The following is a 27,447-nucleotide window of genomic DNA, read 5'->3' on the forward strand; positions in this document are numbered from 1 at the left end:
TTTTGATCTATTGAAACAGAGGTTTAATACCTCTTTTCCCATCTGTTAAATATTTCCTGGGAGAAAGAGATACTAACTTTGGGTTTCATCAAGTTGTATATTGACTTAAAATAGTTCTGTCCTACTTCATTGATTCAGAGTCTTGCAGTCATGTGTATATTTAGCAGTGATTGGTACTTGAAATACAGTGATCTTAAAATTTAAAGGATCTTTGATTTTATGAGATACAAATTGTGTGGTAGTCATTTTGGAAATGGTTTTCTAACCACGTTCGTGCCATTTTCCCTTTTTATTCAGCCTAAAGTTCTGTTCTTAGGAGGAGTTGTATATGAATGTCTCAGACTTCAATGTCTGAGGCACTGCATACTGTTTTGTTTCATCTTACTGCCTTGTTATTCTTTTGCCAACTAAACTGGAGAAGGCATTAGAACAGTTTTATTTAATCAATTCAGGAAAGCTATACATGATCTTACAGGTATTTGCATGTTGCTGACCATTCTTGAGGAGCAAGCCATGGATTCACTGTTGTTGGGCTCAAACAAACAGAATGATTTTATGCAATCAATACTTCACACCATGGAGAGGCAATCAGATGGTAATAAACTTTATTTGCTGAATATTGTGATGATGGTGCACTTTGAAAATACTAGTGTCACTGTAAGAATTTGGGTGTATGATGTGGAGGAAAGAATGAACATTTTATGGTTTTCGTCACAGAGTCAGAATTTTTAATTGGAAAAGACCTTTAGAGTTTATTTAACTCAGCACCTTACTTTCATAAAAGAAGAAACTGAAGCCCAAGGAAGTTAACTTACTTTTTAAAAAATTAATTAATTTATTTTTGGCTGCGTTGGGTCTTTGTTGCTGTGCATGGGCTTTCTCTAGTTGCGGCGAGCGGGGGCTACTCTTTGTTGCAGTGTGCAGGCTTCTCATTGCGGTGGCTTCTCTTGTTGCGGAGCATGGGCTCTAGGCGTGCAGGCTTCAGTAGTTGCGGCACACGGGCTCAGTAGTTGTGGTGCACGGGCTTAGTTGCTCCGCGGTATGTGGGATCCTCCCAGACCAGGGCTCGAACCCATGTCCCCTGCATTGGCAGGCAGATTCTTAACCACTGTGCCACCAGGAAAGGCCCTTAACTTACTTTTTCGCGTTGAAATACCCAGTTAGTGGTAGAATGAAGACTAGAACCTAAAGGAGGTAAATTTCTAATGACATGATAGTTAAAATTTTGCAGAAAGCTTCCCCTATCCCACTGTCTCCCTTTTGCCTGGTTTTTCATTTCACTTTGGTTCTCTAGGGTTCCACCGTCCACAATGGTGGCTGCCTGCCGGCCAAGTGTGGCTGTTTACATTTACATTAATGAAACTTAAATAAAATTAAAAATTCAGTTTTTCAGTCCCACTAGCTATACTTCAAGAGCTGCCTGGTGACTACAGTATAGAACCATTTCCATCATCCCAGAGAGTTCCCTTGGACAGTGCTGCCCAGATAGTCTAGAAAATAGGGTCTAAAATTGTCATGTTTGTTATTAGAGCCAGCTTGGTTTTGCTCATGGTTTTATTGGGCTGATCAGGGAGAATCTGTACTAGTGTTTCTAATCTTACCTTCTTTATGAAAGAATGACTCAATAAAGACCAAGCGTGCCAAATTTAATGAAAACATAAATATAACTTTTTACCCACATTCACTTCTCCTTAGGCAACTTCAGCATGGATATATATTCTTTTGTGGGGGATTCTAAAAGAAATATGTAAATGTTATTCTTTTTTTTGATCACACCTGTTTTCTTGCTAGATGATATTTGATTAAGGTTATTACTAATTAGGGACTTCCCTGGTGGTGCAGTGGTAAAGAATCTGCCTGCCAATGCAGGGGACACGGGTTTGAGCCCTGGTCCAGGAAGATCCCACGTGCCATGGAGCAACTAAGCCCGTGCGCCACAACTACTGAGCCTTCAAGCCAAAACTACTGAAGCCCGTGCACCAGAGCCCGTGCTCTGCAACAAAAGAAGCCACCACAATGAGAAGCCTGCGCACCACAACAAAGAGTAACCCCCGCTCTCCGCAACTAGAGAAAGCCCGCGCACAGTAACGAAGACCCAGCACAGCCCCCAAAATAAATAAATAAATTTATTAAAAAGGTTATTACTAATTTGCTTACCAGCATTTACTACATAAATTGTTAGTTTTTTTCCCTGTGCTTTGCACATATATTTCTGTCCTCTCTGTTAATCCAGCTCCCCTAACCTCCTTCAAAATGAGTCACCTCTTTTTTTTTTAAGCACCTTTTTTTTTTAAAGATTGGCATTTTTATTTATTTTATTTATAAATTCATTTATTTATTTTTGGGGCTGTGTTGGGTCTTCATTGCTTCGTGTGGGCTTTCTCTACTTACAGCGAGCGGGAGGCTACTCTTCATTGCGGTGCACGGGCTTGTCATTGTGGTGGCTTCTCTTGTTACAGAGCACAGGCTCTAGGCGCGTGGGCTCAGTAGTTGTGGCTCATGGGCTCTAGACGGCAGGCTCAGTAGTTGTGGCGCACAGGCTTAGTTGCTCCGCGGCATGTGGGATCTTCCTGGACCAGGACTCAAACCTGTGTCCCCTGCATTGGCAGGCAGATTCTTTCTTTAACATCTTTATTGGAGTATAATTGCTTTACAAGGGTGTGTTAGTTTCTGCTGTATAACAAAGTGAATCAGCTATACATATACATATATTCCCATATCCCTCCCTGTTGCATCTCCCTCCCACCCCCCTCCCATACCACCCATCTAGGTGGTGACAGAGCACCAAGCTGATCTCCCTGTGCTATGTGGCTTCTTCCCACTAGCTGTTTTACATGTGGTAGTGTATATATGTCCATGCCACTCTCTCACTTCGTCCCAGCTTACCCTTCCTTCTCCCCGTGTCCTCACGTCCATTCTCTACGTCTGCGTCTTTATTCCTGTCCTGCCCCTAGGTTCTTCAGAACCTTTTTTTTTTTAGATTCCATATATAAGTGTTAGCATACGGTATTTGTTTTTCTCTTTCTGACTTACTTCACTCTGTACGACAGACTCTAGGTCCATCCACCTCACTACACATAACTCGATTTCGTTTCTTTCTATGGCTGAGTAATATTCCATTGTATGTATGTGCCACATCTTCTTTATCTATTCATCTGTCGATGGACACTTAGGTTGCTTCCATGTCCTGGCTATTGTAAATATAGCTTCAGTGAACATTGTGGTACATGACCTTTTTTTGGATTATGGTTTTCTCAGGGTATATGTCTAGGAGTGGAATTACTGGGTTGTATGGTAGTTCTATTTTTAGTTTTTTAAGGAACCTCCATACTGTTCTCCATAGTGGCTGTATCAATTTACATTCCTACCAACAGTGCAAGAGGGTTCCCTTTTCTCCACACCCTCTCCAGCATTTATTGTTTGTAGATTTTTTGATGATGGCCATTCTGACTGGTGTGAGGTGACACCTCATTGTAGTTTTGATTTGCACTTTTCTAATGATTAGTGATGTTGAGCATCCTTTCATGTGTTTGTTGGCAAGCTGTATATCTTCCTTGGAGAAATGTCTATTTAGGTCTTCTGCCCATTTTTGGATTGGGTTGTTTGTTTTTTTGATATTGAGCTACGTGAGCTGCTTGTAAATTTTGGAGATTAGTCCTTTGTTGCTTCATTTGCAAATATTTTCTCCCATTCTGAGAGTTGTCTTTTCATCTTGTTTATGTTTTCCTTTGCTGTGCAAAAGCTTTTAAGTTTCATTAGGTCCCATTTGTTTGTTTTTATTTCCATGTCTCTAGGAGGTGGGTCAAAAAGGATCTTTTATGTCATAGAGTATTCTGCCTATGATTTGGCAGGCGGATTCTTTACCACTTCACCACCAGGGAAGTCCCAAGTCACCTCTTTAAGAAACATTCCATAATTGTCTTCACCTAACTGATGACTTTCTTCCTTATTTGAGAGCTTCCTAGACATAAGACAGCTTCAGTAGAGGATAAAAAAGTAGAATCTAAGAGCCCTGAGGGAAATAATGCAGAAAGTTCTAGGGTTGTCAGTAATTGGGTGAGTTAGAGCACTTGCCTCCTAAGAATACTGCGGAAGATGATAGGTGGTGCTAATAGTGAAGCCATTCTGGTTCGTTCTTGGAAAAAGCCAGCTATCTGTTTTTTTCTGTAGGTGGTGTATCTTTATGTGAGTGTAAAAAAGTAAATCTGGAAAGAAAGAATAGAGTAAGATCTTACAAATGCTTGACTGAGGACTTCTAATTTCCTTAGAAGACATTAAGGAGCAAGTGAAGGTCTTTGAGCAGGGCAGTGTTTTGCCACTGCATGTAGGGAAGAGGGGAAGGACTGGGCATAAGAGTGTGTGAGGAATGGGAATTCCTGCCAGTTGGATGGAATAGAGATAACAACAAAGCCATGTTGAGACATGGGTGGATGAAGAGTATATATCTCTGCTTATCCATGGATGAGGGGTTCAGTCCTTTATACCAACCAAATGACACACACAATTCAGGATTTCTTGTATCATGGACTTTGTTTCGATCTGAAAATACCAAGTTTTTCTTTCTCTCCCTTTTTTTTCTACTTTACTTCTGTTATTTATTGAAGGATGGGAGTATAAAGATCTGGAAGAAGCAGAGGAGGAACGATGCTTTCAGGTTGGCAAATAGGGTGAGAAAGTTGAGTTTATCTGGACTATCTCAGTTTGTTCCACACAACAAGATTTCTTAACAGAGGTGTATTGCTTTAAAAAAAATGCAGACACTATTTAAAAGTTTGCCAGCTTTCTAAAACCTGTAGTTGACAATGCTTTACTTTAAATTACTTCCTGCTTTGCTTTCAGTTTTGTTGCTACCCAGGTAAAGAATGCTTAATTCTCAATATATTTTAGTACCTTTCTCTAACTGTGTTGTAATTTAGAAATTACTCCATTGTATTTCAGATGATAGTGTGGATCCTTTCTGGCCAGCGTTACACTGTTTCATGGTGATTCTGGATCGTCTTGGATCTAAGGTCTGGGGTCAACTTACTGATCCTATTGAGGCATTTCAAACCATTATCAACAACGTGAGCTACAATAAAGAGATCCAGAATATACGGAACAGCTCTGTGAGGTTCGTTCAGTTCCTGTGTCAGGATTTCAAACAATCTGTATGAGGAAGTCTACTATAATTGACTTAACAGTAGGATTTTTCTCTTCTTTTTACCCTTCATTTCAGTAATTTCTATTTATTCTTAATACTTAAGGACCAAGTCAGAACCGGAGTCATATTTGGATGATACGGTGACTTGCAGCCAGATTGTATACAATTATAACCCTGAAAAGACCAAAAAGGTATAAAACATTTTGAGAATTCAGATGATATTGTATTGCCTTTATATTGTATAGACAGTGTTTTACGTGGTTAGTTGCATTGCTGATTTTATGATATGTAGCTATTCTGAATCAACTGTTGCATAAAACCTTTCTGATTGAACAGTAGCTCATGAGGAAAAATGGGCTCTAATGAGAGCGTGCACACTTTGAGAGATTAATTTTTAAGTACATTTCGGAAGGGTAGAACATTTATGGCATGAAGGAGATAAATCACATGACTAGAAATCAAAACCAACTGAAGGAAAGAGGTCCAGAGTACATGGAGGTTTTGTAAATTTAACCTTTTCATGAAACCTTAACCTCAAAATTGAACTGTTTTCAGTTTTTTGGGGGTCCGTATATGTACATCAAAACAGGAAAGTTGAGCAGTGTATTTTCTTGTTTGCAACTTTTGTGTTAAACCTGTCATGAATGGTGCTTGTTTATCTGAATGTCAGTATCTCTTTCATTTTAGGATTCAGGGTGGAGATCAGCCATTTGCCCAGATTATTGTCCTAACATGTACGAAGAAATGGAAACATTAGCTAATGTGCTTCAGTCAGATATCGGTCAAGACATGCGTGTTCATAACAGCACGTTTCTGTGGTTCATCCCTTTTGTGCAGTCCCTCATGGATCTTAAGGATCTGGGTGTGGCTTATATAGTGGAGGTTATTCATCATCTGCATTCTGAAGTCAAAGACGTCCTCAACCAGACGGACGCCGTGTGTGACACAGTCACTGAGTTTTTCCTTCTGATTTTGGTGTCAGTGATTGAACTGCATAGAAATAAAAAGTGTTTGCATTTGCTGTGGGTTAGTTCCCAGCAGTGGGTGGAAGCCGTCGTAAAATGTGCCAAGCTTCCCACCACTGCGTTTGCACGGAGTTCTGAGAAGTCATCTGGAAACTGCTCCAAAGGCACAACAATGATATCATCTCTGTCACTGCATTCAGTGCCATCTAACTCTGTACAACTTGCTTGTGTGCAGCTGATCAGAAGTCTCCTTAAAGAAGGCCATCAGCTTGGGCAGAAGACTCTTTGTAAGCGATTCTGGGATAAGCTCAACTTATTCCTGCGAGGAAATTTATCTTTAGGTTGGCAGTTGACTAGTCAGGAAACCCATGAGTTACAAACTTGTTTAAAGCAAATTATTAGAAACATAAAATTCAAAGTACCTCAATGTAGCACTTCTGTGGATCTGACTCCTCCATGTAAAACGCCTCCTGCATCTTATAATAAAGAAGAAAGTGAACAAACAGGGAAGAAGTCTAAAAAATACAGGCACTGTCTGGAAAACTCCAGCCCAACATTCTCTAAAGAACCGATGAAAGCTGATGCATGTCAAGTGCAAGAGAGTATTTTCAGCAAAGCAAATAATGCCATAGAAGAGGATAATAAGCAAACTTATATAAAAGATTTGAAACTCAAAGACCATCTCTCAGCTGAGTTGTGCTTGAAGCCGAGAAGTAAAAGGCTTGTTAATGAAAGAGCTCGAGGCCAAGTTAAAATAAGTACAGGGAAGCATAAGTCTGTAAAAGAGAATTCCTCATATACCCCACAGAACTGTACTTCAGGAAATGGTCCAGAAAAGGTATTTGACAGAGGAATAATCACATCAACACGTTCGTTGACTGATTCTAGCAATGACTCTCTGGAAGAGGTGTCCACATCAAATGAGGATTTCTCTTTAAAGGATGATGCTCTTGGCAAAACCTCAAAAGCAAAAACTAAGGCACATAAAGATGAAATCTGTGCTAAGTTACCACATGTAATGAAAAAGCAACACAGGGAAAGTATCACTTTAGAGGAAAACCTGAGTGTATCTAGCATTGAAAGTTTCTATTCAAAGAAAGATACAGGAGGTCAGAAAGGAGATGGCTTCATACACAATCTCTCTTTAGGCCCTAATGGTATTCTGGATGATAAAAATGGAGAACAAAAATCTGAAAACAGTTCATTGCCGAAAAAGAAACAAGTAAAGGAAGAAGAGTTAGGCATTTTCTCCACCCCTGATATCAGTTGTCAAATACTAGAATGTCATGTTGGTAATAAAGGTTTGGTCTCATTCACAGAAAGGACCAATATTTCTGCGGAGAAAACACCTCCCTTTAAAGATCCTGTGACTGGACTTGAATCAAGAGATATGGAAATTAGCAAGAGTACTGTTCAGTTTTCTTCTGATTTAAGAGAACAGGTCCTTAGCATCAGTCCTAAGTCTGACACCTTAACAGAGTCTCAGATAGACAGAGACCTCCACAAATTATCTTTAATAGCTCAAGCCAGTGTTATTAAGTTCCCATCAGATTCAACCCAAAAAAGTTTATCCCAGCTACAAAGAAAAGTTAAAGATGATAGAAGATGTTTCACAGCCAACCAAAATAGTGTCAGGGAAACCTGCTGTGAACAGGTCATTATTATTTCAGATTCTGATGAAGATGATGATGATGAAAGTATTGTGGGTTTTAAGAAACACATTAAACAGGGTAAAACATGCATTGAGAAAGAATGTCCAGAGCAGCATACTTCAATAGCTAACACAAATGTGGAACAGAATGTAATAAAGGAAGAAAATACAAGGTCCCTTTTGCAGTTTGAGGAATCGGATTCTCAGTTTTTTGAGTTTGAAAGTCCATGTGAAGTGTTTTCAGTTTGGCAAGATCAGAAACCAGACAACAAGAATTCAGTTCAAGAGAATGAAGAAAATTCGTGCTTGACTCATGTAGGTGATACCACAAATGATTGGGGTTTTGATACAGATTATGTACCTGAAGAGGTCTTTAAAAAAGCAGCAGAGGGCATTGAGGAACACGCAGAACCACACAGTAGTAGTATTTCTGTTGAGAAATTTTGTGAAATTGAAGTAAAAAAACCCAAGAGAAAACGATATGAGAAAGCTGCTGTGGCTGAAGATCCTCTAAGGCCTTCATCTCCTGTCAAAAGTGAGGACCAGTCTGATATTCTTAATAAGAGAGATGTGACTGAAAATGATTTCGAAAGTATAGACATAAGGACTACAACTCCCAATTCAAGCATTCGGAGAACCACTACAGTTTCCCTGAAGAAGTCTCCACCAAAGCTTCACACTTATTCCAAACCTGTTAGGAGAGTCTCACTTTCTAAAACTCCTAAAAAAACACATTCGGATACCAAAACAGGGCAGAGTAAAAGTTCAAATTACATAAGTCGTAGAACAACTCCTGCTATAGTGCCACCAAAGAAATTTCGCCAGTGTCCTGAACCAACTTCAACAGTTGAGAAACTTGGCCTGAAAGAGGCTCGTAGGGCATTTCAGTTGCCCCAGCGATCTTCAGAGTGTTTAGCTCAGTTACCTGACCATGGCAAAACGGTTCGAGTAGTTGATACCCAGAAAAAGACTAAATTAATTTCTCCTCGGACTCTCTCTGTCAAAAATAATAAGAAACTGCTGACAAGTCAAGACCTTCAGCTGCAAAGGCAGATGAGACCCAAATCACAGCAGAACAGACAAGGATGTTTTGATTGTCAAAGTACAGATACAACACGAGCAGGGCCACATGCAGCACAGAATTCTGACAAATTTGTGCCAGAATCAGATACATCAGATTATAGTTATAAAAGAGGAGTTGAGGTAACTGCTAAAAGTAAGGAAAAACAGTTAAAATGTGTGTCTTCTGAAACAGAACCTGTGAAAGCAAAATATGTTTCTCAGGTAGCTGATGACACTTGTCTTTTGAACCAGTGTACTTCTTCTGTAGTGTTAAATGGAGAAATACCAGCAAATGAAATAGTTGTTTCTACCTCAGGGGACCCTTTAGGTGGAGGTGACCTAACAGTACATCATTTTGATGTGGCAGCTTTGAAAGAGGGAGAGCCTGAATCCAACAGTGACATAGAGGAAGATAATATATTTTTAACACAATGTGATCCTGAAGATATGGATTTATGTTCACAAATGGAGAAAGAGAATGATAAACTCATTGAAGTAGTTCATGGAAAAGATATAGTCCAGGTAGAAGAAGATTCTGTGAGTCGGCCTCAGTTGGAATCTTTGAGTAGCACAAAATGTAAATACAAAGATTGTGTTGAAACACTGGAAAACCAGGGTGAATACTGTTCAAAACACTCTGAAGCTAAAGCAGCAGATGAAGATATATTTCGTAGACCTGGCTTGCCTCTCTCTGCATCTAAACCTTCGAAACCTCCCACTGCTAAGATTTTTAGCTCCAGTAGTACTTCACGAATTGCTGGTCTTTCCAAGTCTTTGGAAGATATGTCAGCGCTCTTACCAACTCTGAAAAATAAGTCACGTGGGGTACAATCTGCTTTGAAAGTACCACAGCCAGTCTCTCTGGTGTCTCAGAAGCCAGTGGCTGAAGTGAAGGGTTTGTGCAAGGTTCTCCAGTCTCATACTCCAAATAATTCCAACAGGCAAGGCTACAAAGTTCCATTTTGTGAAAACAGATCTTTTTCACCTTCCCCTCCAGTAAACATTCTCTTGTCAGCACAGTCCCTCTCTGACACCTTCGTTAAAGAGGTCTTAAAATGGACATACGAAATGTTTGTGAACTTTGATCAGTGCGGACCCCCTTCAACTCTTTGTCAGTCCATCAAAAGACCTGTGCCTGTGAGATTTCAAGATGGTAAAGATTATTTTGATGTGTTTTTCCCTTTGATGATACTGAATACTTTTGAAACAGTAAGTATATGTTCTAATCACATACGTTCAGACTTTGAAATTACCTTTCTTTACCATGCTGAGTATGGCTAAAATAACTGATCGCATTTTGATTTAGATGTAGCTTGTAGATTTCATGTTGAACAGACATTGTGCCCGACACTGTTCTAGATGCTGGTGATACAGAGGAAATACTTAAACTCTGCCCTTCTGGAGCTTACAGACACAATTCAGAGTGCTAATGTACCAAGTCCAGAGGTGGCACAGGAGGAGGAAATGTTTTTTGGTGTAAAATAAGGGAAGACTTCTCAGAGGACATAGTCTCTCATCTGCGTTTATTTTTTTGAAAAGTAGTGTAAACCTTTACTGAAGTCTTCTTGAGGAGGTAACAAAGGGCAAGTTACACTGATCAGCACAAAGCAATAAATCCCAAATTTCTCATCTGTCTTCCCAACTTCTTATGCCTCATAGCAGCCTTTAGCTGCCTCCCTACCCCAACACATCCCATTCTGGTTCTTCTCTCTTTCTTACTGCCCAACTGGGATTGCCAAGTAAAATATAGGATTCCCAGTTAAATTTGAACCTCAGAAAAACAGCTAGTAATTCTTTAGTGTAAACATCCACCTGCACTTTGAAGGATGTTTTTGGTGTTCTCAAAGCAGGTAGATTTTTACTTTTTTTCAAATTGCTTTTAAAAAAAAACCCAAAACGTGAGCGTGCAATAAGACTCTTCAAAACCAAGAGCATTGAGGTAAATACCCACGTATTCAGTCAGCAGATACTTGGGTGCCTGATACTTGCCAAGTACTGTCACAAACCTGGGGGGTAAAGTGGTGAACACGACAGACAAGGCCTCTGCCTTCTGGGAATGATCATTTCAGATCAGGACAAAAGTCTCTAGAGTGCTCTAGAATGATCTAGAACAAAAGGGAGCAGGCACTTTAGACTGAAAGGTGAGACAGCCTCTGTGAGCGATGGTAGTCACACCGAGACCAGAGTGAGCAGAAGGAGTTGGCCATAGGAAGTATATCCCAGGCAGAGAGACTGCAAAGGTCCAGCTTAGAATTGTTAAAGGCAAAGGAGATGTACTGCACAAAGAGGCAAGTTGGTGTCAATTTATGCCCTAAATTTCAGCCGTTGTCTTAAGAATTATTTTACTAGTGTTTCAAAGGCATTAGAAACAACTAATTGATAAAGGGTCTTCAGTCTCTCTCCTTAACAACAATGTGAAATAGTATTACAAGAATGATTTTCTTACCTTACAAACTGGTTAGTTCAGTGAACAGTGTATACAGTTAAATAAGCTGGGGAATATACAGAGATTTTCTTCATCTTGAAGCTTATTTTTTTCTTGAACATTTATCCTTTCCAGAAAACACTAAATCGCTTAGAAGCCATTCATAGCCCTTAAATTTAGGACACATATTTGTGATTTTATTTTTCCCTTAGTTAAGAGGTATTTATATGTTTATCTTTAAGATTTCTTCCTTCAGGACATTTCTGTAGCCAAAACCTTTTCAAAACAGAATGAGCACAAGTTCCGTTTGTATATACACAGAGTTTAAAATAGTCAAATACTTGTGGAAGGCCCATTATAAAAAAAAACAGCAGCCACTCTCACCTCCCCAAGTAATTTTTTTTTTTTTTTTTTTTTTTGCGGTACGCGGGCCTCTCACCGCTGCGGCCCCTCCCGCCGCGGAGCACAGGCTCCGGACGCACAGGCCCAGCGGCCATGGCCCACGGACCCAGCTGCTCCGCGGCACGCGGGATCCTCCCGGACCGGGGCACGAACCCGCGCCCCCCGCATCGGCAGGCGGACTCCCAACCACTGCACCACCAGGGAAGCCCAAGTAATTATTTTTGATCCTTGATGGGTCCTTTTGTTATATACTTCCATATTTCTAAATAACATGCCACTGTTTTGACTTGTTAATTTTTCAGTTCTAGACATTTTCTGTAGTTACCCACTACAGGAAGTACCCTCTCTTTCCAGCCCTGTGTTCACACACACCTCTCCTGTTTCCCCATCCTCACTATGGAGTAGTCTTGTAATTTTTCGGTCAGTATTTGTTATTATTTTGACGATATAAAAGGTGTCCCTGGTGGCGCAGTGGTTGAGAATCTGCCTGCTAATGCAGGGGACACGGGTTCGAGCCCTGGTCTGGGAGGATCCCACATGCTGCGAAGCAACTAGGCCCGTGAGCCACAAGTACTGAGCCTGCGCTCCCCAACAAGAGAGTCCATGATAGTGAGAGGCCCGCACACCGCAATGAAGAGTAGCCCCTGCTTGCCACAACTAGAGAAAGCCCTCGCACAGAAATGAAGACCCAACACAGCAAAAATTAATTAATTAATTTTAAAAAAGAAGGTCTTTGAATTTTTTTTAAAAAAAAAGGTGTCCAAGGCTAACTCATGTGGTAGCTGTAACTACTTTTCGTTTCCGACTCTGCTTTCTCTGGATTTATTGTTTACTTAATTTTCTATGTACTTATTACTAAATTAGCTTCAGACTGTCTCTTGGATGTTTAGGTCTCTCAATATGATCAGGCACATCAGATAGTTGATAAATTTCATCTTCTTGGTTTAGGATGGTTAACCTGAAATGCTCACCATCCTCATCCTAGGGCTTGCATTTCCTTCTTTCCTGTGTTGGATCTCTGTCTCCTGTACCCAGGGTTGTCTGTTTTTGTCACCCCCTCATTTTAGTAAGGCACATCCTTGAAGCTTCCTGAGAAAAGAATGTGTAGGGGATAAATTTTGAAACTTTGCATGTCTTAAAATTTCTTTCTACTTTGCCATCTCTGTCTGTCTTTGTTGTCGTCGTCATTCTCCTTCCTTGGAGACTTTCTCAGCATCCAAGTCTATTGAAAAATTTTTGAGCATATTTTTAGTTTCACGGAACTCTTGTTCTCTCATTATTCCTTTTTATAGGATTCTGTGCTTTCTTCATGTACACAGTATTTTTTATTACCTGAAGTTAATTAATGATAAGTTTAAAGTTAGTTGAAAGTTTTCCTCTCTTTGCATTGTCCCTGTTTTCCCAGTTGCTTTTTTCCTATTCATTTTAGTGTCTACAGACCTTTCATATTAACTCCTTTCTTCACGTGTCTAATGATTTTTGGTGGTTTACTCACATTTAAGAACAGGATACTAAAAAGTAGATTGGAGCATTGTTCATAATAGCCAAAAGTTGAAAACAACCGAGATGTCCATCAGGAGATGAATGGATAAACAAAACATGGTATATGCATACAATGGAATATTAGTCTATTAAAAGGGATGACCCATTATATGTACTTTTACCTGTTCTTTGATGAACCTTGAAAATATTATGCTAAGTGAAAGAAGTCAGGTACAGAAGGCCACATATTGTGTAATTCCATTTATATGAATTTTCCAGAATAGGCAAATCCATAGAGACAGAAAGTGGATTAGTAGTTGCCAGGGGAAGGGGGGGGCAGGAATTAGGACTGACTGCTAATAGGTATAAGGCTTGTTTTGGGATGGTGGGAATGTTCTGGAATTAGATAACGGTGATGGTTGCACAAAATAGTGAATGTACTAAAAACACACTGTAGTGTGCACACTCTAAAGTGGTGAATTTTGTGAAATATATCTCAACTTTTTAATGCTATAAGAAAAGAGGATGCATTTAAATAATGACAGATCAAAAGAGATGCTTAGGAAAAGAGATACTTTTACTAAAATGGTCCTTTATTATTTGCACTGTGGAAGTCAAATGTGATCTGAAGGACACCATCACATGGTGAAATCCAAATTAGTTTCATTCTTTATATTAAGATTATATGCTTAGGTATAGTTATAATCTATATTTTGTTACATGTAAGATTTTAAAACAGAAGCTCTAAGTGAAAGGGATAGGCTTGTTGACCATTGGCATTTTATTGGGAAGCCTCATCCCCACCCTCATATCACTGTTTTTAGTCTTCCCCCCCCCCCCTCTTAGTGAGGTCAGATTTCCCCAAGAAGAATCTTCAGATCGATTGCCTGGAAAGCCTAGGCCTGATGGAGAGCTGCCTGTGGGGTGAGGGTGGGGGCAGAGGGCAAGGTCCAGGCATTCAGTATATAAACATTTGCTTAATTCCCTTTTTTTAAATTATTTTATTTTTTAAATTAATTAATTAATTAGTTTTTGGCTGCATTGGGTCTTTGTTGCTGCACGCGGGCTTTTCTCTAGTTGTGGCGAGGGCTTCAGTAGTTGTGGCTCGCGGACTCTAGAGCGCAGGCTCAGTAGTTGTGGCGCACGGGCTTAGTTGCTCCGCGGCATGTGGGATCTTCCCGGACCAGGGATCGAACCCGTATCCCCTGCATTGGCAGGCGGATTCCTAACCACTGCGCCACCAGGGACGTCCCCCCCCCAACCTTTTTTTTTTTTAAGTACAGTATCCCCTCTCTATCTGCTGCTCCACAGCCAGAGACTGTCACACTTTATAGAGGTGAAACCTCTATAGCTTTTTGTTGGGAACAGGGAGGGGCAGTCTCCCTTCAGCCCTCCTCCTTCTAGAGGTGTATGTCAGATGCTTCCTGCTTAGAGTTCAGCTTCTTGGACTTGCTGAGTTAGTTAACCATTCATCCATCTGCTTACCAGCTTCCCAGATTTTGATACTCTTGCCTCCTCTTCTGTTCTCCTCATCCTAATGAATTAATCCTGTTGTGAAAAATCCCTTGGGTGTTTTATTGGGGTTTCAGGGGGAATGAAAGGAAATACCTGTGTTCAATCTGTCATCTTTACTATGAAGTTTTATCTTGTTCTTTTTTTTTTTTTGCAATCTTGTTCTTTTTTTTTTAACCATGTAGTGAAACAGCATTGTTTTAGCATTTCTGGTTTATGTAGGCCAACATTTATTAATGGTATTATTAATATACCTTGATTACTTTTTTTTTTTTCCCCACTGTAACGTGTGGCTTGTGGGATCTTAGTTCCCTGACCAGGGATTGAACCTGGGCCCTCAGCAGTGAAAGCGCTAACAACTGAACTGCCAGAGAATTCTCAGATACCTTGATTACTTTTAATTTTTATTCTTTCTTATAAGCCAGAGACTGTGGCATCAACCACAGTCTTGGGCCAAGGCTTCTTACCCTCATTTGGATGTAATTTGACTTCATAATATTGTTTGTTAATGGAATGCTGAAGTGTGTTTAGAGTCCTTTGACAAAAATGTGGTTGGTATCCTATTTAGGACATGAAATGCAGTGTTTGGTTATCCAGTTATTATGTCTTATTGCTGGTGGAATGCAATGACATTGCGTAGAATTATCCCTTGACCCAAAGGGCAAACGAGCAAATTCAACTTTTAGAAATATGAGTCTCTTGAATAAAAAAAAAAAATCCCACAAGGACTCAGAGGCAAAAAATATACAAATCAATTTTCACAGCAAAGTAAAGGAGCTGTTACAGTGGAGGATTACTGGACTGAATGTCAATATCATGACACAGTATGAGTGTGTTTTGTGTTTGGTAATTGCAATCATTGTTGCTTTTGTTGTGGTCATCCATTTACAATGCTTGGTGTCAGTTTATTTATCTCTTGTAAAAATAAAATACAGTGTGTGGGGGGAAAAAAAAGACTTATGAGCCTTTTGTGTACTGATGTGACTGACAGAGGATATATTAGTTTTTAATCCTTAACGTTTAACAGGCAAAAGTATTAGATAAATGTGCACTATTTTGACAGGGACCAATTTTGGGGGGCAGTTTTGGCAAATACTCTTTTTTCTTAAAGTTTTGGTTTGCTGGCTCTGTCTGCAGTCCCCTTCTGTTCTGTGTGTGCATGCACGTATATGCAGAGTGTAATTGGCAGGCGCTTTTTAGGTTGTGTAGACAAGGAGCAGGCAGAAAGGGGGCCCTTCTGGAGTACCAGCTGTGATTCTTAGTGCCCACACCCCTTATAGGGAGAGTGCACCGTTTTTAGCTAATTTCCAGTTATAATTTGTTCTGTGAAGGAAACAAAACAGGTTGATATGATGAGCGACATTGGGAGGCTGCTTTTGAGATCGGGCTGAGAGCCAGGAGAGGAGGGTTTTGTGCAGAGGAGGGGGGAGGGTCAAGACTGTAATGCTTTGAGGTAGGCCTAACTGAGCATGTGTGAGCAAAGAGATTAGGCTGATGTGACTGGAGTGAGGTAATTTAGAGGTAAAGGGAAATGAAGTAAGATTGCAGAAATCAGTCAAGAGCTGGATGGTATACAACCCTGTTAAGTGCAGGTTGGGGGTTTCACTCTCAGTACAGTGAGAAGATGTTGGAGGATTTTTAGTTGGTTGGTGTTTAGGCTGGGGGAGTAGCAATATGTAGTAGTTTACTTTTTTTTTTTTAAAGAAAACATTCTTAGTTGCTCATTAGAGAATAACTGTAGAAAGGTAAGCATAGATGCAGTAGACCTGTCGGGGGCTATTATATAGTAGCCCAGGAGAAAGATGATGGTAGCTTGATCTAGGTGGTAGCTATGGAAATAAAGAGAAGTGAATTCATTGGGCGTAAATTTTGGAGATAGTACTCAGTACTTATCTTTTTTTAATATATGTAGAAATTTATGTTATTCATTTTTGGCTGGGTTGGGTCTTGGTTGATGCACACAGGCTTTCTCTAGTTGCAGCGAGCTAGAGAAACTCTGCATAGCATCCCCCATTATCAACATCCCCTACCAGTGTAGTACATTTGTACAACTGATGAACCTACATTGACTCGTCATTACCACCCAGAGTCCATAGTTTTCATTATGGTTCACTCTTGATTTGTATATTCTAAGGGTTTGGACAAACGTATAATGGCATGTATCAGTCCTTTAATATCAGAGTACTTTCACTGCCCTAAAAATCCTCTGTGCTCTGCCTGTTCACCCCTCCCCAGTCTCACCCGTGGCAATCACTCATCCTTTTACTGTCTCCATAGTTTGCTTTTTCCAGCATGTCACATAGTTGGAATCACACAGTATGTAGCCTTTCCAGATTGGCTTCTTTCACTTAGTAATGTGCATTTCAGGTCCTTCTATGTCTTTTCATGGCTTGATAGTTCATTTCTTTTTAGCACTAAATAATATTCCATTGTCTGGTTGTACCAGTTTGTTTATCCATTCACCCACTGAAAGGCATCTTGGTTGCTTCCAAGTTTAGGCAGTTATGAATAAAGCTGCTATAAATATCCATGTGCAGGTTTTTAACATAAATATAAGTTTTCAGTTCATTTGGATAAATATTGAGGGCACTATTGCTGGATCCTACAGTAAGAATATGTTTAGTTTCATAAGAAACCACCGAACAGTCTTCCAAAGTGGTGATACCATTTTGGGAATTCCCTGGTGGTCCAGTGGTTAGGACTCTGCACTTCCACTGCAGGGGGCACAGGTTCGATCCCTGGTCAGGGAACTAAGATCCCACAAGCCACGTGGCTCGGCAAAAAAAAAGAAAAAAAAAAAATGATGGTGCCATTTTACATTCCCACCAGCAATAAATGAGAGTTCCTACTGCTCCACATCCCCGTCAGCATTTGGTCCTGTCAGTGCTCCAGATTTTGGCCATTCTAATACGTGTGTAATAGTGTCTCGTTTTAATTTGCATTCCTTTGATGACATAAGATATGGAGCATTTTTTCATATACTAATTTACAGTCTGTATATCTACTTTGGTGAGGTGTCTGTCCAGGCCTTTTGCACATCTTTTTCATCAGGTTGTCTGTTTTCTTTACTGTTGAGTTTTTTTTTCTTTTTTTTATAAATTTATTTTATTTATTTTTGGCTGCATTGGGTCTTCGTTGCTGTGCGCAGGCTTCCTCTAGTTGCAGCGAGCAGGGGCTACTCTTCATTGTGGTGTGTGGGCTTCTCATTGCGGTGGCTTCTCTTGTTACGGAGCACGGGCTCTAGGCATGTGGGCTTCAGTAGTTGTGGCACGCGGGCTCAGTAGTTGTGGCTCACGGGCTTAGTTGCTCCGTGGCATGTGAGATCTTCCTGGACCAGGGATCGAACCTGTGTCCCCTGCGTTGGCAGGCGGATTCTTAACCACTGCACCACCAGGGAAGCCCTTCTCCTTCACTTTTAAAGGATAATTTTGCAGGATTCAGAATTCTAGGTTGTTAGGTTTTTTTCTCTCAACAGTCTAAATATTTCACTACTCTCTCCTTGCTTGCATGGTTTCTGAGGAGAAGTTAGATGTAATTCTTATCTTTCCTCCTCTATAGATAAGGTGTTTTTTCTCACAGGCTTCTTTCATGATTTTTTTCTTTATCTTTGATATTTCATATTCCTGAAGTTTGAATATGATATGCCTAGGTGTAGTTTCTGGCATTTATTCTGCTTGGTCTTGGAGCTTCCTGGATCTGTGGTTTGGTGTCTGATGTTAATTTTGGAAAACTCTGAGTCATTATTGCCTCAAATACTGCTTCTTTTTCTCTCTCTCTTCTTCTTGTATCTCCATTATGTGTATGCTGCATCTTTTGTCATTGTCTCACAGTCTTGGATATTCTGGGGTGTGTTTTTTTCCCCCATTTTTTTTTTCTCCTTGCTTTTCAGCTTTGGTAGCTTCTATTGCTATAGCCTCAAGCTCAGAGATTGTTTCCTCAGCAATGTCCAGTGTACTAATGAGGCCATCAGAGGCATCCTTCATTTCTGTTACAGTGTTTTTGATCTCTAGCATTACCTTTTGATTCTTTCTACTTTACATCTCATTCATTACATTACCCATCTATTATTTCATGGTCTCCTTTTTCCGTTAAACCCTTAGTATATTAACTATAGTTAAAAAAAAAATTCCTGGTCTGATAATTCCAGTATTCCTGCCATATCTGACAGGTTTTAGTGCTTCTTTAGTCTGTTCAAACTGTGTTTTTTGCCTTTGAGTATGCCTTGTAATTTTTGGTTGCAAGGCGGACATAATCTACTAAATAAAAGGAACAGCAGTAACTAGGCCTTTAGTGATATAGAAATGAGGTATGGGGGAAGGAAGACCATTCCATAGTCCTATGATAAGGTGTCACTCTTTTAGTGAGCCTTTGCCTCTGGACTAAGAACTTTACACCACATGCTTCTTAGTTTCCCCCCAACTCCTTGGATGAGACAGGATGGTTAGAATGGGCTGGAGCTGGTTTTCTTCCCTCAAGTAGGTTAGGCTCTGATAAAATCCCAGCAAGTTTGACTCTGGTAAAATAGCTTCTCATAGATCAGACCTTGTTAAGAAGGTCAAGAATGCTCTGGTGTATTTTACAATGGTTCCTTTTCCCCAGTCCCCACCAACCCCCCACCCCCTCTGGAAGCACACAGGGAATTTTCTCCAGTGTTCACTGTGAGGGCCTGTTAGAGCTCCTAGAGGTAAAACTCACCAAAGTGTGGGGTCCCTCTTATGACTGGGTCCCCCTAGAGTTTTTAAGAGAGTTGTTCATGCTGAGCCTCCAACAGTTTGTCGCATCCAGTTCAGGTTTTCCTCCTGGCATGGAGGTTTCTACTTAAGAGTTTTCCGGGCTTCCCTGGTGGCGCAGTGGTTGAGAGTCCGCCTGCCGATGCAGGGGACACGGGTTCGTGCCCCGGTCCAGGAAGATCCCACATGCCGCGGAGCGGCTGGGCCCCTGAGCCATGGCCGCTGAGCCTGCGCGTCTGGAGCCTGTGCTCCGCAGCAGGAGAGGCCACAGCAGTGAGAGGCCCGCGTATCGCAAAAAAAAAAAAAAAAAAGAGTTTTCTGCTCTGGTAAGTTGTGATTGTCTGTATCCACCTTTTTGTCTCTTTTTACTTGTTGGGATGGAGTGGCGACTTCTAAGTTCCTTACATGCGAAACTGGAAACCAGAAGTCCCAAATTAATTTTTAATGTTTGTGTCACACGGGAGTTCTAGGTTCTGGATTTTATGGTTGCTTACTTTGGAAAATTTTGCTGTTTAACATTGGCTTTTCAGATGTTTTTGCTTTCTTAATTTGCTTTTTTTCTTTGCGTAGGTGGCACAGGAATGGATCAGCTCTCCAAACAAAGAGAAATTCCATCAGTTGCATTTACGAACATTTCCTACTGATTATAAAAAATACTGGGAGTTTGTGGGTAAGTTCTTTCTTATGTAACTTGGGCTATATCATATAATAATTGGAGATTGCTATTTGAGGGAACATAATAATTGTTTGAATTTTCTGGGATATAGGTTTCCTAAGGTGAATTTGTAACCTCTTACTAAGAATATGTTTGAAGTCTTTAATTAATGAGGATAATTACTGGGACAGTTATAAAATTCATGGTTTTAACCATTGTGCAATCAGAATACCACAGGCCAAAGTGTCCCTAGATGCTGGGCAAGGGAGAGAGAAGGTGAGTGAGGGAGTTTGACTGGTGGGGGCGGAGGGGGTGTTGACATGATCGTGCGTACAGATTCTGAGTAAATCTCTCTGCCGTCTCTGCTCTCGTTCCATGAGTGGTCTGGAGCACGTGTCACAGTTATGTCTTAGTTATAAATAAACCAAGCATTCAGAACCCTTTAAAATAAAAAGTATAAATTCTCTGTCTGCCTCCTTCCCCCTTGCAATCCATCCTACTCCATAGATTCACTTAAGGAAAAAAGCATGTACATATATTTGGGGGGAAAGGTATTATATGTTCACTGTAGAATATTCAGATAATACTAGCCAGTAGTAAAATAAACATCACTCACAGTTCCCATCATTCAGAGATAATCCTATGAACATAGTAGTGTATATCTTACTGCTAGACTTCCTACTCATCTGAGTGAAGTGGGGGTGGGAGAGGGTGGGGGGTGGGTAGGGTTATTTTACCTAAGTGACTTTTTTCATGTATTTATTCAGCAAATATTTACTGATTTTATACTACCTGATAGTGTATGATTCTAGATGCTAGGTATGTAGCTGTGATGAAAACATAAAATTCCACCTTCATGGAGCTTACATTTGACTTATTTAATCTATTATAAATGTCTTTTCAGAGATAATAATAGCATGTTCAGTGTTTGTAGTTATTCCATTGTAAGCATATTCCATAGTTCTGTTTAACCAGTAATTTCTAGTCAGACATGTACATTATTTATGGTTTTTTACTGTTACACTGAATAAATTCCTTTGCTAGATCAAACAGTGGTGCATTTTAAGACTTTTGGTTCATATTGCCTCTGTCTACCAAAAAGAATACCATTTTCACTTCTAACATAAGAATGTAAGAATGTATCTCTTCTCATTTGCTAGCTTAAACTTTTCCCCCAGTTTTATATGGAAAATGTATCTCATTTGAGGTTATAGTTTTTGTCCTCAAATCTTTATTGGTCTTTTGTATTCTTGAGGGGGCGGATAATTGTCTGTTCATGCCTTTTGTCCTTTCTTTTTCTGTTAGGGAGGTTTTCTTATTTGTATGCATTGTTAATTTTTTTCCAATTTCATTATTTGCTGTTCAGTTTCACATGCAGTTTTTGAGGCAGACCATTTTTATCTTCATATGTTCAAAAATACCGTATTTATTTCTTTACTGTTCAGTTGGTTTTAGAAAGATAAATACTTCCATATTTTCTTGTAGTAGTTTTATATTTCTTTTTAATATTTAAATCACTGATTTATCTACCATTTATCTTGATGGTATGATAGAATCACATAGCATTTACTCTTGTGTCTGACTTCTTTCATGTAACATGTCTTCGTAATTCATCAATTTTGTGTGCATCTTTGGTATTTTTTTCATTGCTGTGGTGGTATTTCAATGTGTGACTATGTCACAATTTTACTGTTGATGGACATTGTTATTATTATTGTTTTAAAGAAGTTTTTTTGGCAGTGCCATGCGGCTTGTGGGATCTTAGTTCCCCGACCAGGGATTGAACCCGGGCCACAGCAGTGAAAGCCCCGAGTCCTAACCACTGGATTGCCCGTTTAATGGACTTTTTTTTCAGCAGTTTAGGCCTGTGTGTCAGGGCTCCCCAAGCCCATCCCCACGTTCAGTGATTCGCTAGGAGGACTCACAGGAATTATATTCATGCTCATGGCTGTGACTTACTATGGCAAAAGGATACAAAGCAAAATTAGCAAAGGGAAAAAGCAAACCAGGAGCAAGTTTCCAAGAGTCCTTTCCCGGCGAAGTCACACAGGACGCACTTAATTTTCCCAGTAGTGAGGTGTGACATCCCATGTGACACATTATCTACCAGGGAAGCTTAGAGACTCAGTGCCTCAAACACCCTCTGCCTAGCCCAAATTCATGACTTTCGCAAGTAAAGTGGGTGTTTGACATAAGCTGTAGAGAAAAGATTTGGCAAACAGGTAAGGTACAGTGAGCCATTCTCATCAGCAAATGATGAGAGCTGTCTGGAAATCCAAGTTCCCAGATTCCAAGGGGGGCCAACCTTGTAAGCAGGCCTTTCTAATGATAGCAGCCTCAGGCCTGCTTCTACACACAGCATTTTATGAATAATGCTACTATGATCGTTCATGTGTCTCTTCGTGTTATGCGAGGGCATTTTTGTGGAGTCTGTCTCCTGAAGTGGGTCTCAGAGTCTCAGGGTATTATGCATGAGCTTAACATGAGTAGATAATGCCAAGCTAGTCATGCAGAATGACACGCCCCCACCAGCGTATGGAAGTCACGTTGCTCCGTGTCTGTGCCAACACATTTGTGTTGGTTGTGCTGTTCATTTTAGCCGTTGCAGTGTGTGTGTATTGATGGCCATTTGTGGTTTTATTTTGTAATATCCTGGCTATCAGTGAGATTGAGCACCTTCTCATATATTTAGTAGATGCTTAAGTAACCTCTTTGGGGAAGCACCTATTAAAGACTCTTGCTCATTTTCTGTTAGTTGTCTTTTTCTTACTGATTTGTAGCAAGTTCTTTATATAATCTGGATATAAACCATTCTCCCACTTTGGCTTGCATTATGACTCTCTTAGTGATGTCTTTAAAATTCTTATTTTATTCTTGTTTAGAATTTATTTTTTAACATAGGAAATGCATCTGTGTATTTTTTATGGTTAATGGTCTGTGCCTCATTTAAGAAACCTTTCCCTGCTGCAGGTCATAAATATATTATCTTAACGTCTAGAACAGGTGTCAGCAAACCACAGCTTGCAGATCTACCCTGTATCCTGTTTTTATACTGCCCAAGAGTAAGGTTTTTACATTTTTTTTAAGGTTTTGAAAAAAAGATGATGATGAATATGCAACAGACACCATATGTAGCCTGCAAAGAAAAATCTGGCTCTTTACAGAAAGTTTGCCAATCCCTTTTTAGAGGCTTCACTGTTTTGCCAACCTGGAATGGATTTTGTACATGAGTAAGATGTAGGGGCCATGTTTCATTTTTTTCCCTAATGGAGATGTAATTACCCCAGTAGTGCTTATTGAAAAGATTATCCTTTCTCCATGGTCTTTAGTGCCATATTTGTCATAAATCTAGTGTCCATTTAATGCACTGACCTTTTTCTGGACTCCTTTCTTCTTTATTGGATCATTTGCCTACCTCTCTGCCCATATCACGTTGCTTAATTTTATTTAATTAAGCTTTATTATAAACATTAATGAGCAAGTCCGCTTACCTTGTTTTGCCTTAAGAGTACGTTGGCTATTCTTGTCCCTTTGCATTACCATGTAAGTTTTAGAGAAAAAAAAAATGTGGAAATTTGTTAAGAATTGACATCTTTCTAATACTGATTTGAATAAGATACATACCTTCAGTTATTTAGGTTTACTTTCAGTAATGTTTTACAGTTTTCTAGGGAGAGGTTTTGCAGATCATCATTGGTTAGATTTTTTTCTTTTGGTGTCATTTGTAATTATTTAAGTGACTATCTCTAAAAGATATGGACTTAAAAATTCATAGTAAAACATTATTTTGTTGCTAAAGTATTAACCATGATTTCTTAATATTAGATAGCTAGACAGTGTTCAAGTTTTCAGTTTCCTCATAAAGAACAATTTATTTCAGCCTGTTTGAATTAAGATCCAAATTAGGTCCACTCATTGACATTGTTAATATGTCTTCTTCAATTATAATTGTCTCCTTCATGGATTTTCCCCCCCTTTGTAATTTATTTGTTGAAGAAATTGTGTTGTTGACCCTGTAGAATTATGGTCTGTGTCTTGCTGATAGCATCCCCCTGGTGGTGTTTAGTATGTTTTTCAGTCCTTTGTATTTCTTGTAAATTGATAGTTGGATCTAGAGGCTTGATCAGATTCATTTGACCTAATATTTTTGGCAAAACTATTTCATAGCTGGGGTTGGTGTGTTCCTTTATCAGGAGGTGCTTGATCTCTAATTTCTCTTTTTGTAATATTTATAACCGTTGATCCTTAATGCCTAGATTAATTATTTTACTAAAGGATACAAAATGGTGATATTTTTATTTGATCATTTCTTCATTTATTAGCTATTGTAGTTCTGTAAAGAGAAAGTGCTCCATTTTATTTGATTACTCAGTAGTATACTTTATAAAGAAGGGTAGAATAAGTATTGATACTTGACTCCTGACCAGTTTTCAAAATAATGACTTAATTCTCTGCAAGTGCTGGGTTGACCAGTGAACTTTAAAAAAAATTCTTTTCGTTATGAACACATGGACTTAAATACACTTCTGTTTCAAGTCTTTGTAATTGGTTTCTTCAAGTTGGCTCCTGAGCCCTTTAGACAGGACCCTACTTGTCTTTGAGAGCTTTCCTGCTACCTGATATGACCAATACCATCTATATTTTTTATCCTGTATGTGAGCTTGCGATTTTCTAAGTAGCCTTAGTATCTTTGGGTAGAAAAAGTTTTTTCAAGATCAGTATTGGCATGTTATAAGCTGTTAACAAGTAATACATGTAAACATAAGGATACAGAAAGGTTAGAAGAGAAAGATTGGAGAAAGCTACTCATGCAAACCCAACTAAAAGAAACTTGTTTTGCTCTGTTAATACCAGACTAAATAGACTTTACGGCAGAAAAGCATTATTTGAGATTAAAAGAGAGTATTTCACAATGATAGCAAGTTCAGTTAACAGAAGATAGGACCATTTTGAATACCTAATAAAATATATAAAGAAAAAACTGATAGAACTAGAGTATACTCTTTACATATATGTGAGACCTTTGAACCATTCATTTTTTTCTTTTCTTTTAGTTTGGAAATTATACCTCAGCTTTTACCTCTTTTGCCATTTAGTAGTTCAGGTGAAAACTTACAGCGTGCATGATTCAAAGTTTACAGTTTTAATCGGTACTTTAAGTGTCTCCATAGATAAGACAAAATCTTAAAACTTTAACCCTGTTTATCTGTTCCACTTTGTATATTATTATTGTTATGTATTTTAACTCTATATTTTAAACTGTGTAAGACATACAGTTGGTCCTCTGTATTTGCGGGATTTGCATCATCATATTCAACCGTGGATTGAAAATATTCAGGGAAAAAAATTCCAGAAAAACATATTTGCTATGCACCAGCACCTATTTACATACCACTTATGTTGGATTTACAACTATGTACATAGCGTTTGCATTGTATTAGGTATTATAAGTAATCTAGAGGTGATTTAAAGTGTACTGGAGGATGTGCGTGGGTTATATGCAAATACTACGCTGTTTTACATAAGGGACTTGAGCATCTGAGGATTTTGGTGTCTGCGGGAGTCCTAGAACCAATTCAAGGACTGTTCAACTGTACTCTGTGTAGTGCCCTGTCCAGCGCTTTTTTGTTTGTTTGTTTGTTGATTCTACTAGTTCATGTATTCTCTCCTGGTGCTTTGCTTACCTCTAATATGTTGGTCATTGTCTTTGGAAAGTTATTTAAAAAATAATCAGGGGCCTAGGATGATAGGATGTCCTCTTCCAGAGAGGATTTTTCTTTGCTTCTGCCAGGATTCTGGGAGTACTAGCAATGTGGGATCATCTTAATCTGGTTTAAAGGATTGAGCTTTCCTGAAGTGCTCTGGTGAATTGAAGCTGCCTTCATTCTTGGGTGTAGTCCTTCATGGTCCCAACCTGAAGCTTAAGGGCTACCAGGATGCCTACTTTATCTATGCAGGCCCTGGGCTCCAGTTTTTGTCTCTTTTTTTGTACAAGGCTATCCCAGGTACTGCTCAAATTCCTGGCTGCCACTCCCTGAAGAGTTCAGATGTTTCTAGGGAAAATACTGGGCTGACCCCTATGGATCTCCACCTTGTTCTGGATCTCAACAGAGTAATTCTTCATTGTTGTATTTGCTCTCTGATGCCTTCAAATAGACATTTCTTACATGATGCATTTCTTACATGATGCATTTTTAAAATTCTTTTTTGACTTAGTAGTTCAGTCTACTTAATCCTAGTACTTCGTGCTTTGGTTCAGTATGTTGTTGCTGGATTTGGCAGTTGGTACTGAACCTTTTAATTTTAGAGCTTGCTCTGTTTTCCCAGCCCCGTTTATTTTACTACTGTGCTTTCCCCCTTGTTTGAAATGCCACTAGTAGGCTCAAAATTCTTACGTGTACATGGATCTGTTTCCAGATTTTCTCTTGGGATTTTGAAAGCAGGGCACAAAAGTGAAAATTTCTTGATTAAAAACTAAGATAAACTTCAAGGAAAAGAAATTTATTAGCTACTTTTGAATATTATGACTTCATCTATTTTGGCTTTGTAGCAGTTTTTAAGAAGACTTTTATAATACTGTGTGATCAATATTTGACAATGCTGACTAGCTTAGACAATCATTTTGAGGTATGTACAAAGTCCGCTAGTGCTGTATACTTGCTTGAACTTAGTACAAGCGTTTAATATCCTTTAATCTCATGTAAAATAATTCTGTTAGAATAAATGCTGCCTTCTTCTTGTCTTATAGTTTATCTTGAGGAATGTGAACTAGCTAAACAGCTTCATCCAAAGGAAAATGATTTGGTGTTTTTGGTTCCTGAAAGACTAAATGGAGAGAAGAAGGATATGGAGAGACATCGCCTGCAAGATCCCCGCGAACATTACTGTGGCTATGTTCATAAGTTCCGCCGCACTTCAGTCAGTAAGTACCTAATGAGACACGGAAGAGAAATCTGTCAGCAGCTCATCTTTTCATCTCCCTCTAAATTAGGCTTTACTAGCCATGTATTTGCTATACATTTAACAGCCCTCTATTTGCTGTCCATTGACCAGATGTATGTTTGCTCTATGTTTATCAGACTGCATTTGCTAGGTTGATTACTTACCATTCAGAGTCCTCTTTTAGTTTTTCTAGACTCAGCTGGAAAAGGCCCAGCACGTATTGCTTTAGACTTAGGATTTAAAAGCTTTCTTTTGTAATGTCTTCTCCTTCTAGTAAATGCCTTCATCTGTCAGTGTGTTTGTTATAAAACAGACAATTTGCAAACCATCTGTTTGTTAAATCACATTCCAAACTTGGTTTTGTGGCTAATTATTGATGAGCAGACCAGACACATAACTAATTGTAAGGCAACTGGAGGGGTTTACTGTTTCATCACTCCCATCCATTGTATTATAGGGACTTCTCTCCCTAAGGTAGCAT

General features: G+C 39.3%; 1 protein-coding gene across 1 annotated transcript in view; it reads left to right on the forward strand.

The window, feature by feature from the left end:
- The window catches only part of SETX (senataxin), a 75,087-nt gene that overhangs the window by 16,594 nt on the left and 31,046 nt on the right, over positions 1–27,447 (forward strand). The window contains 6 exon segments of the mRNA XM_081236344.1: positions 476–595; positions 4,939–5,110; positions 5,244–5,331; positions 5,828–10,027; positions 19,940–20,039; positions 26,773–26,946. Coding sequence (XP_081092470.1) covers positions 476–595; positions 4,939–5,110; positions 5,244–5,331; positions 5,828–10,027; positions 19,940–20,039; positions 26,773–26,946 — 4,854 coding nt within the window.

Source organism: Mesoplodon bidens, assembly GCF_964165515.1.
Source record: "Mesoplodon bidens genome assembly, chromosome: 6".
NCBI lineage: Eukaryota > Metazoa > Chordata > Mammalia > Artiodactyla > Ziphiidae > Mesoplodon > Mesoplodon bidens.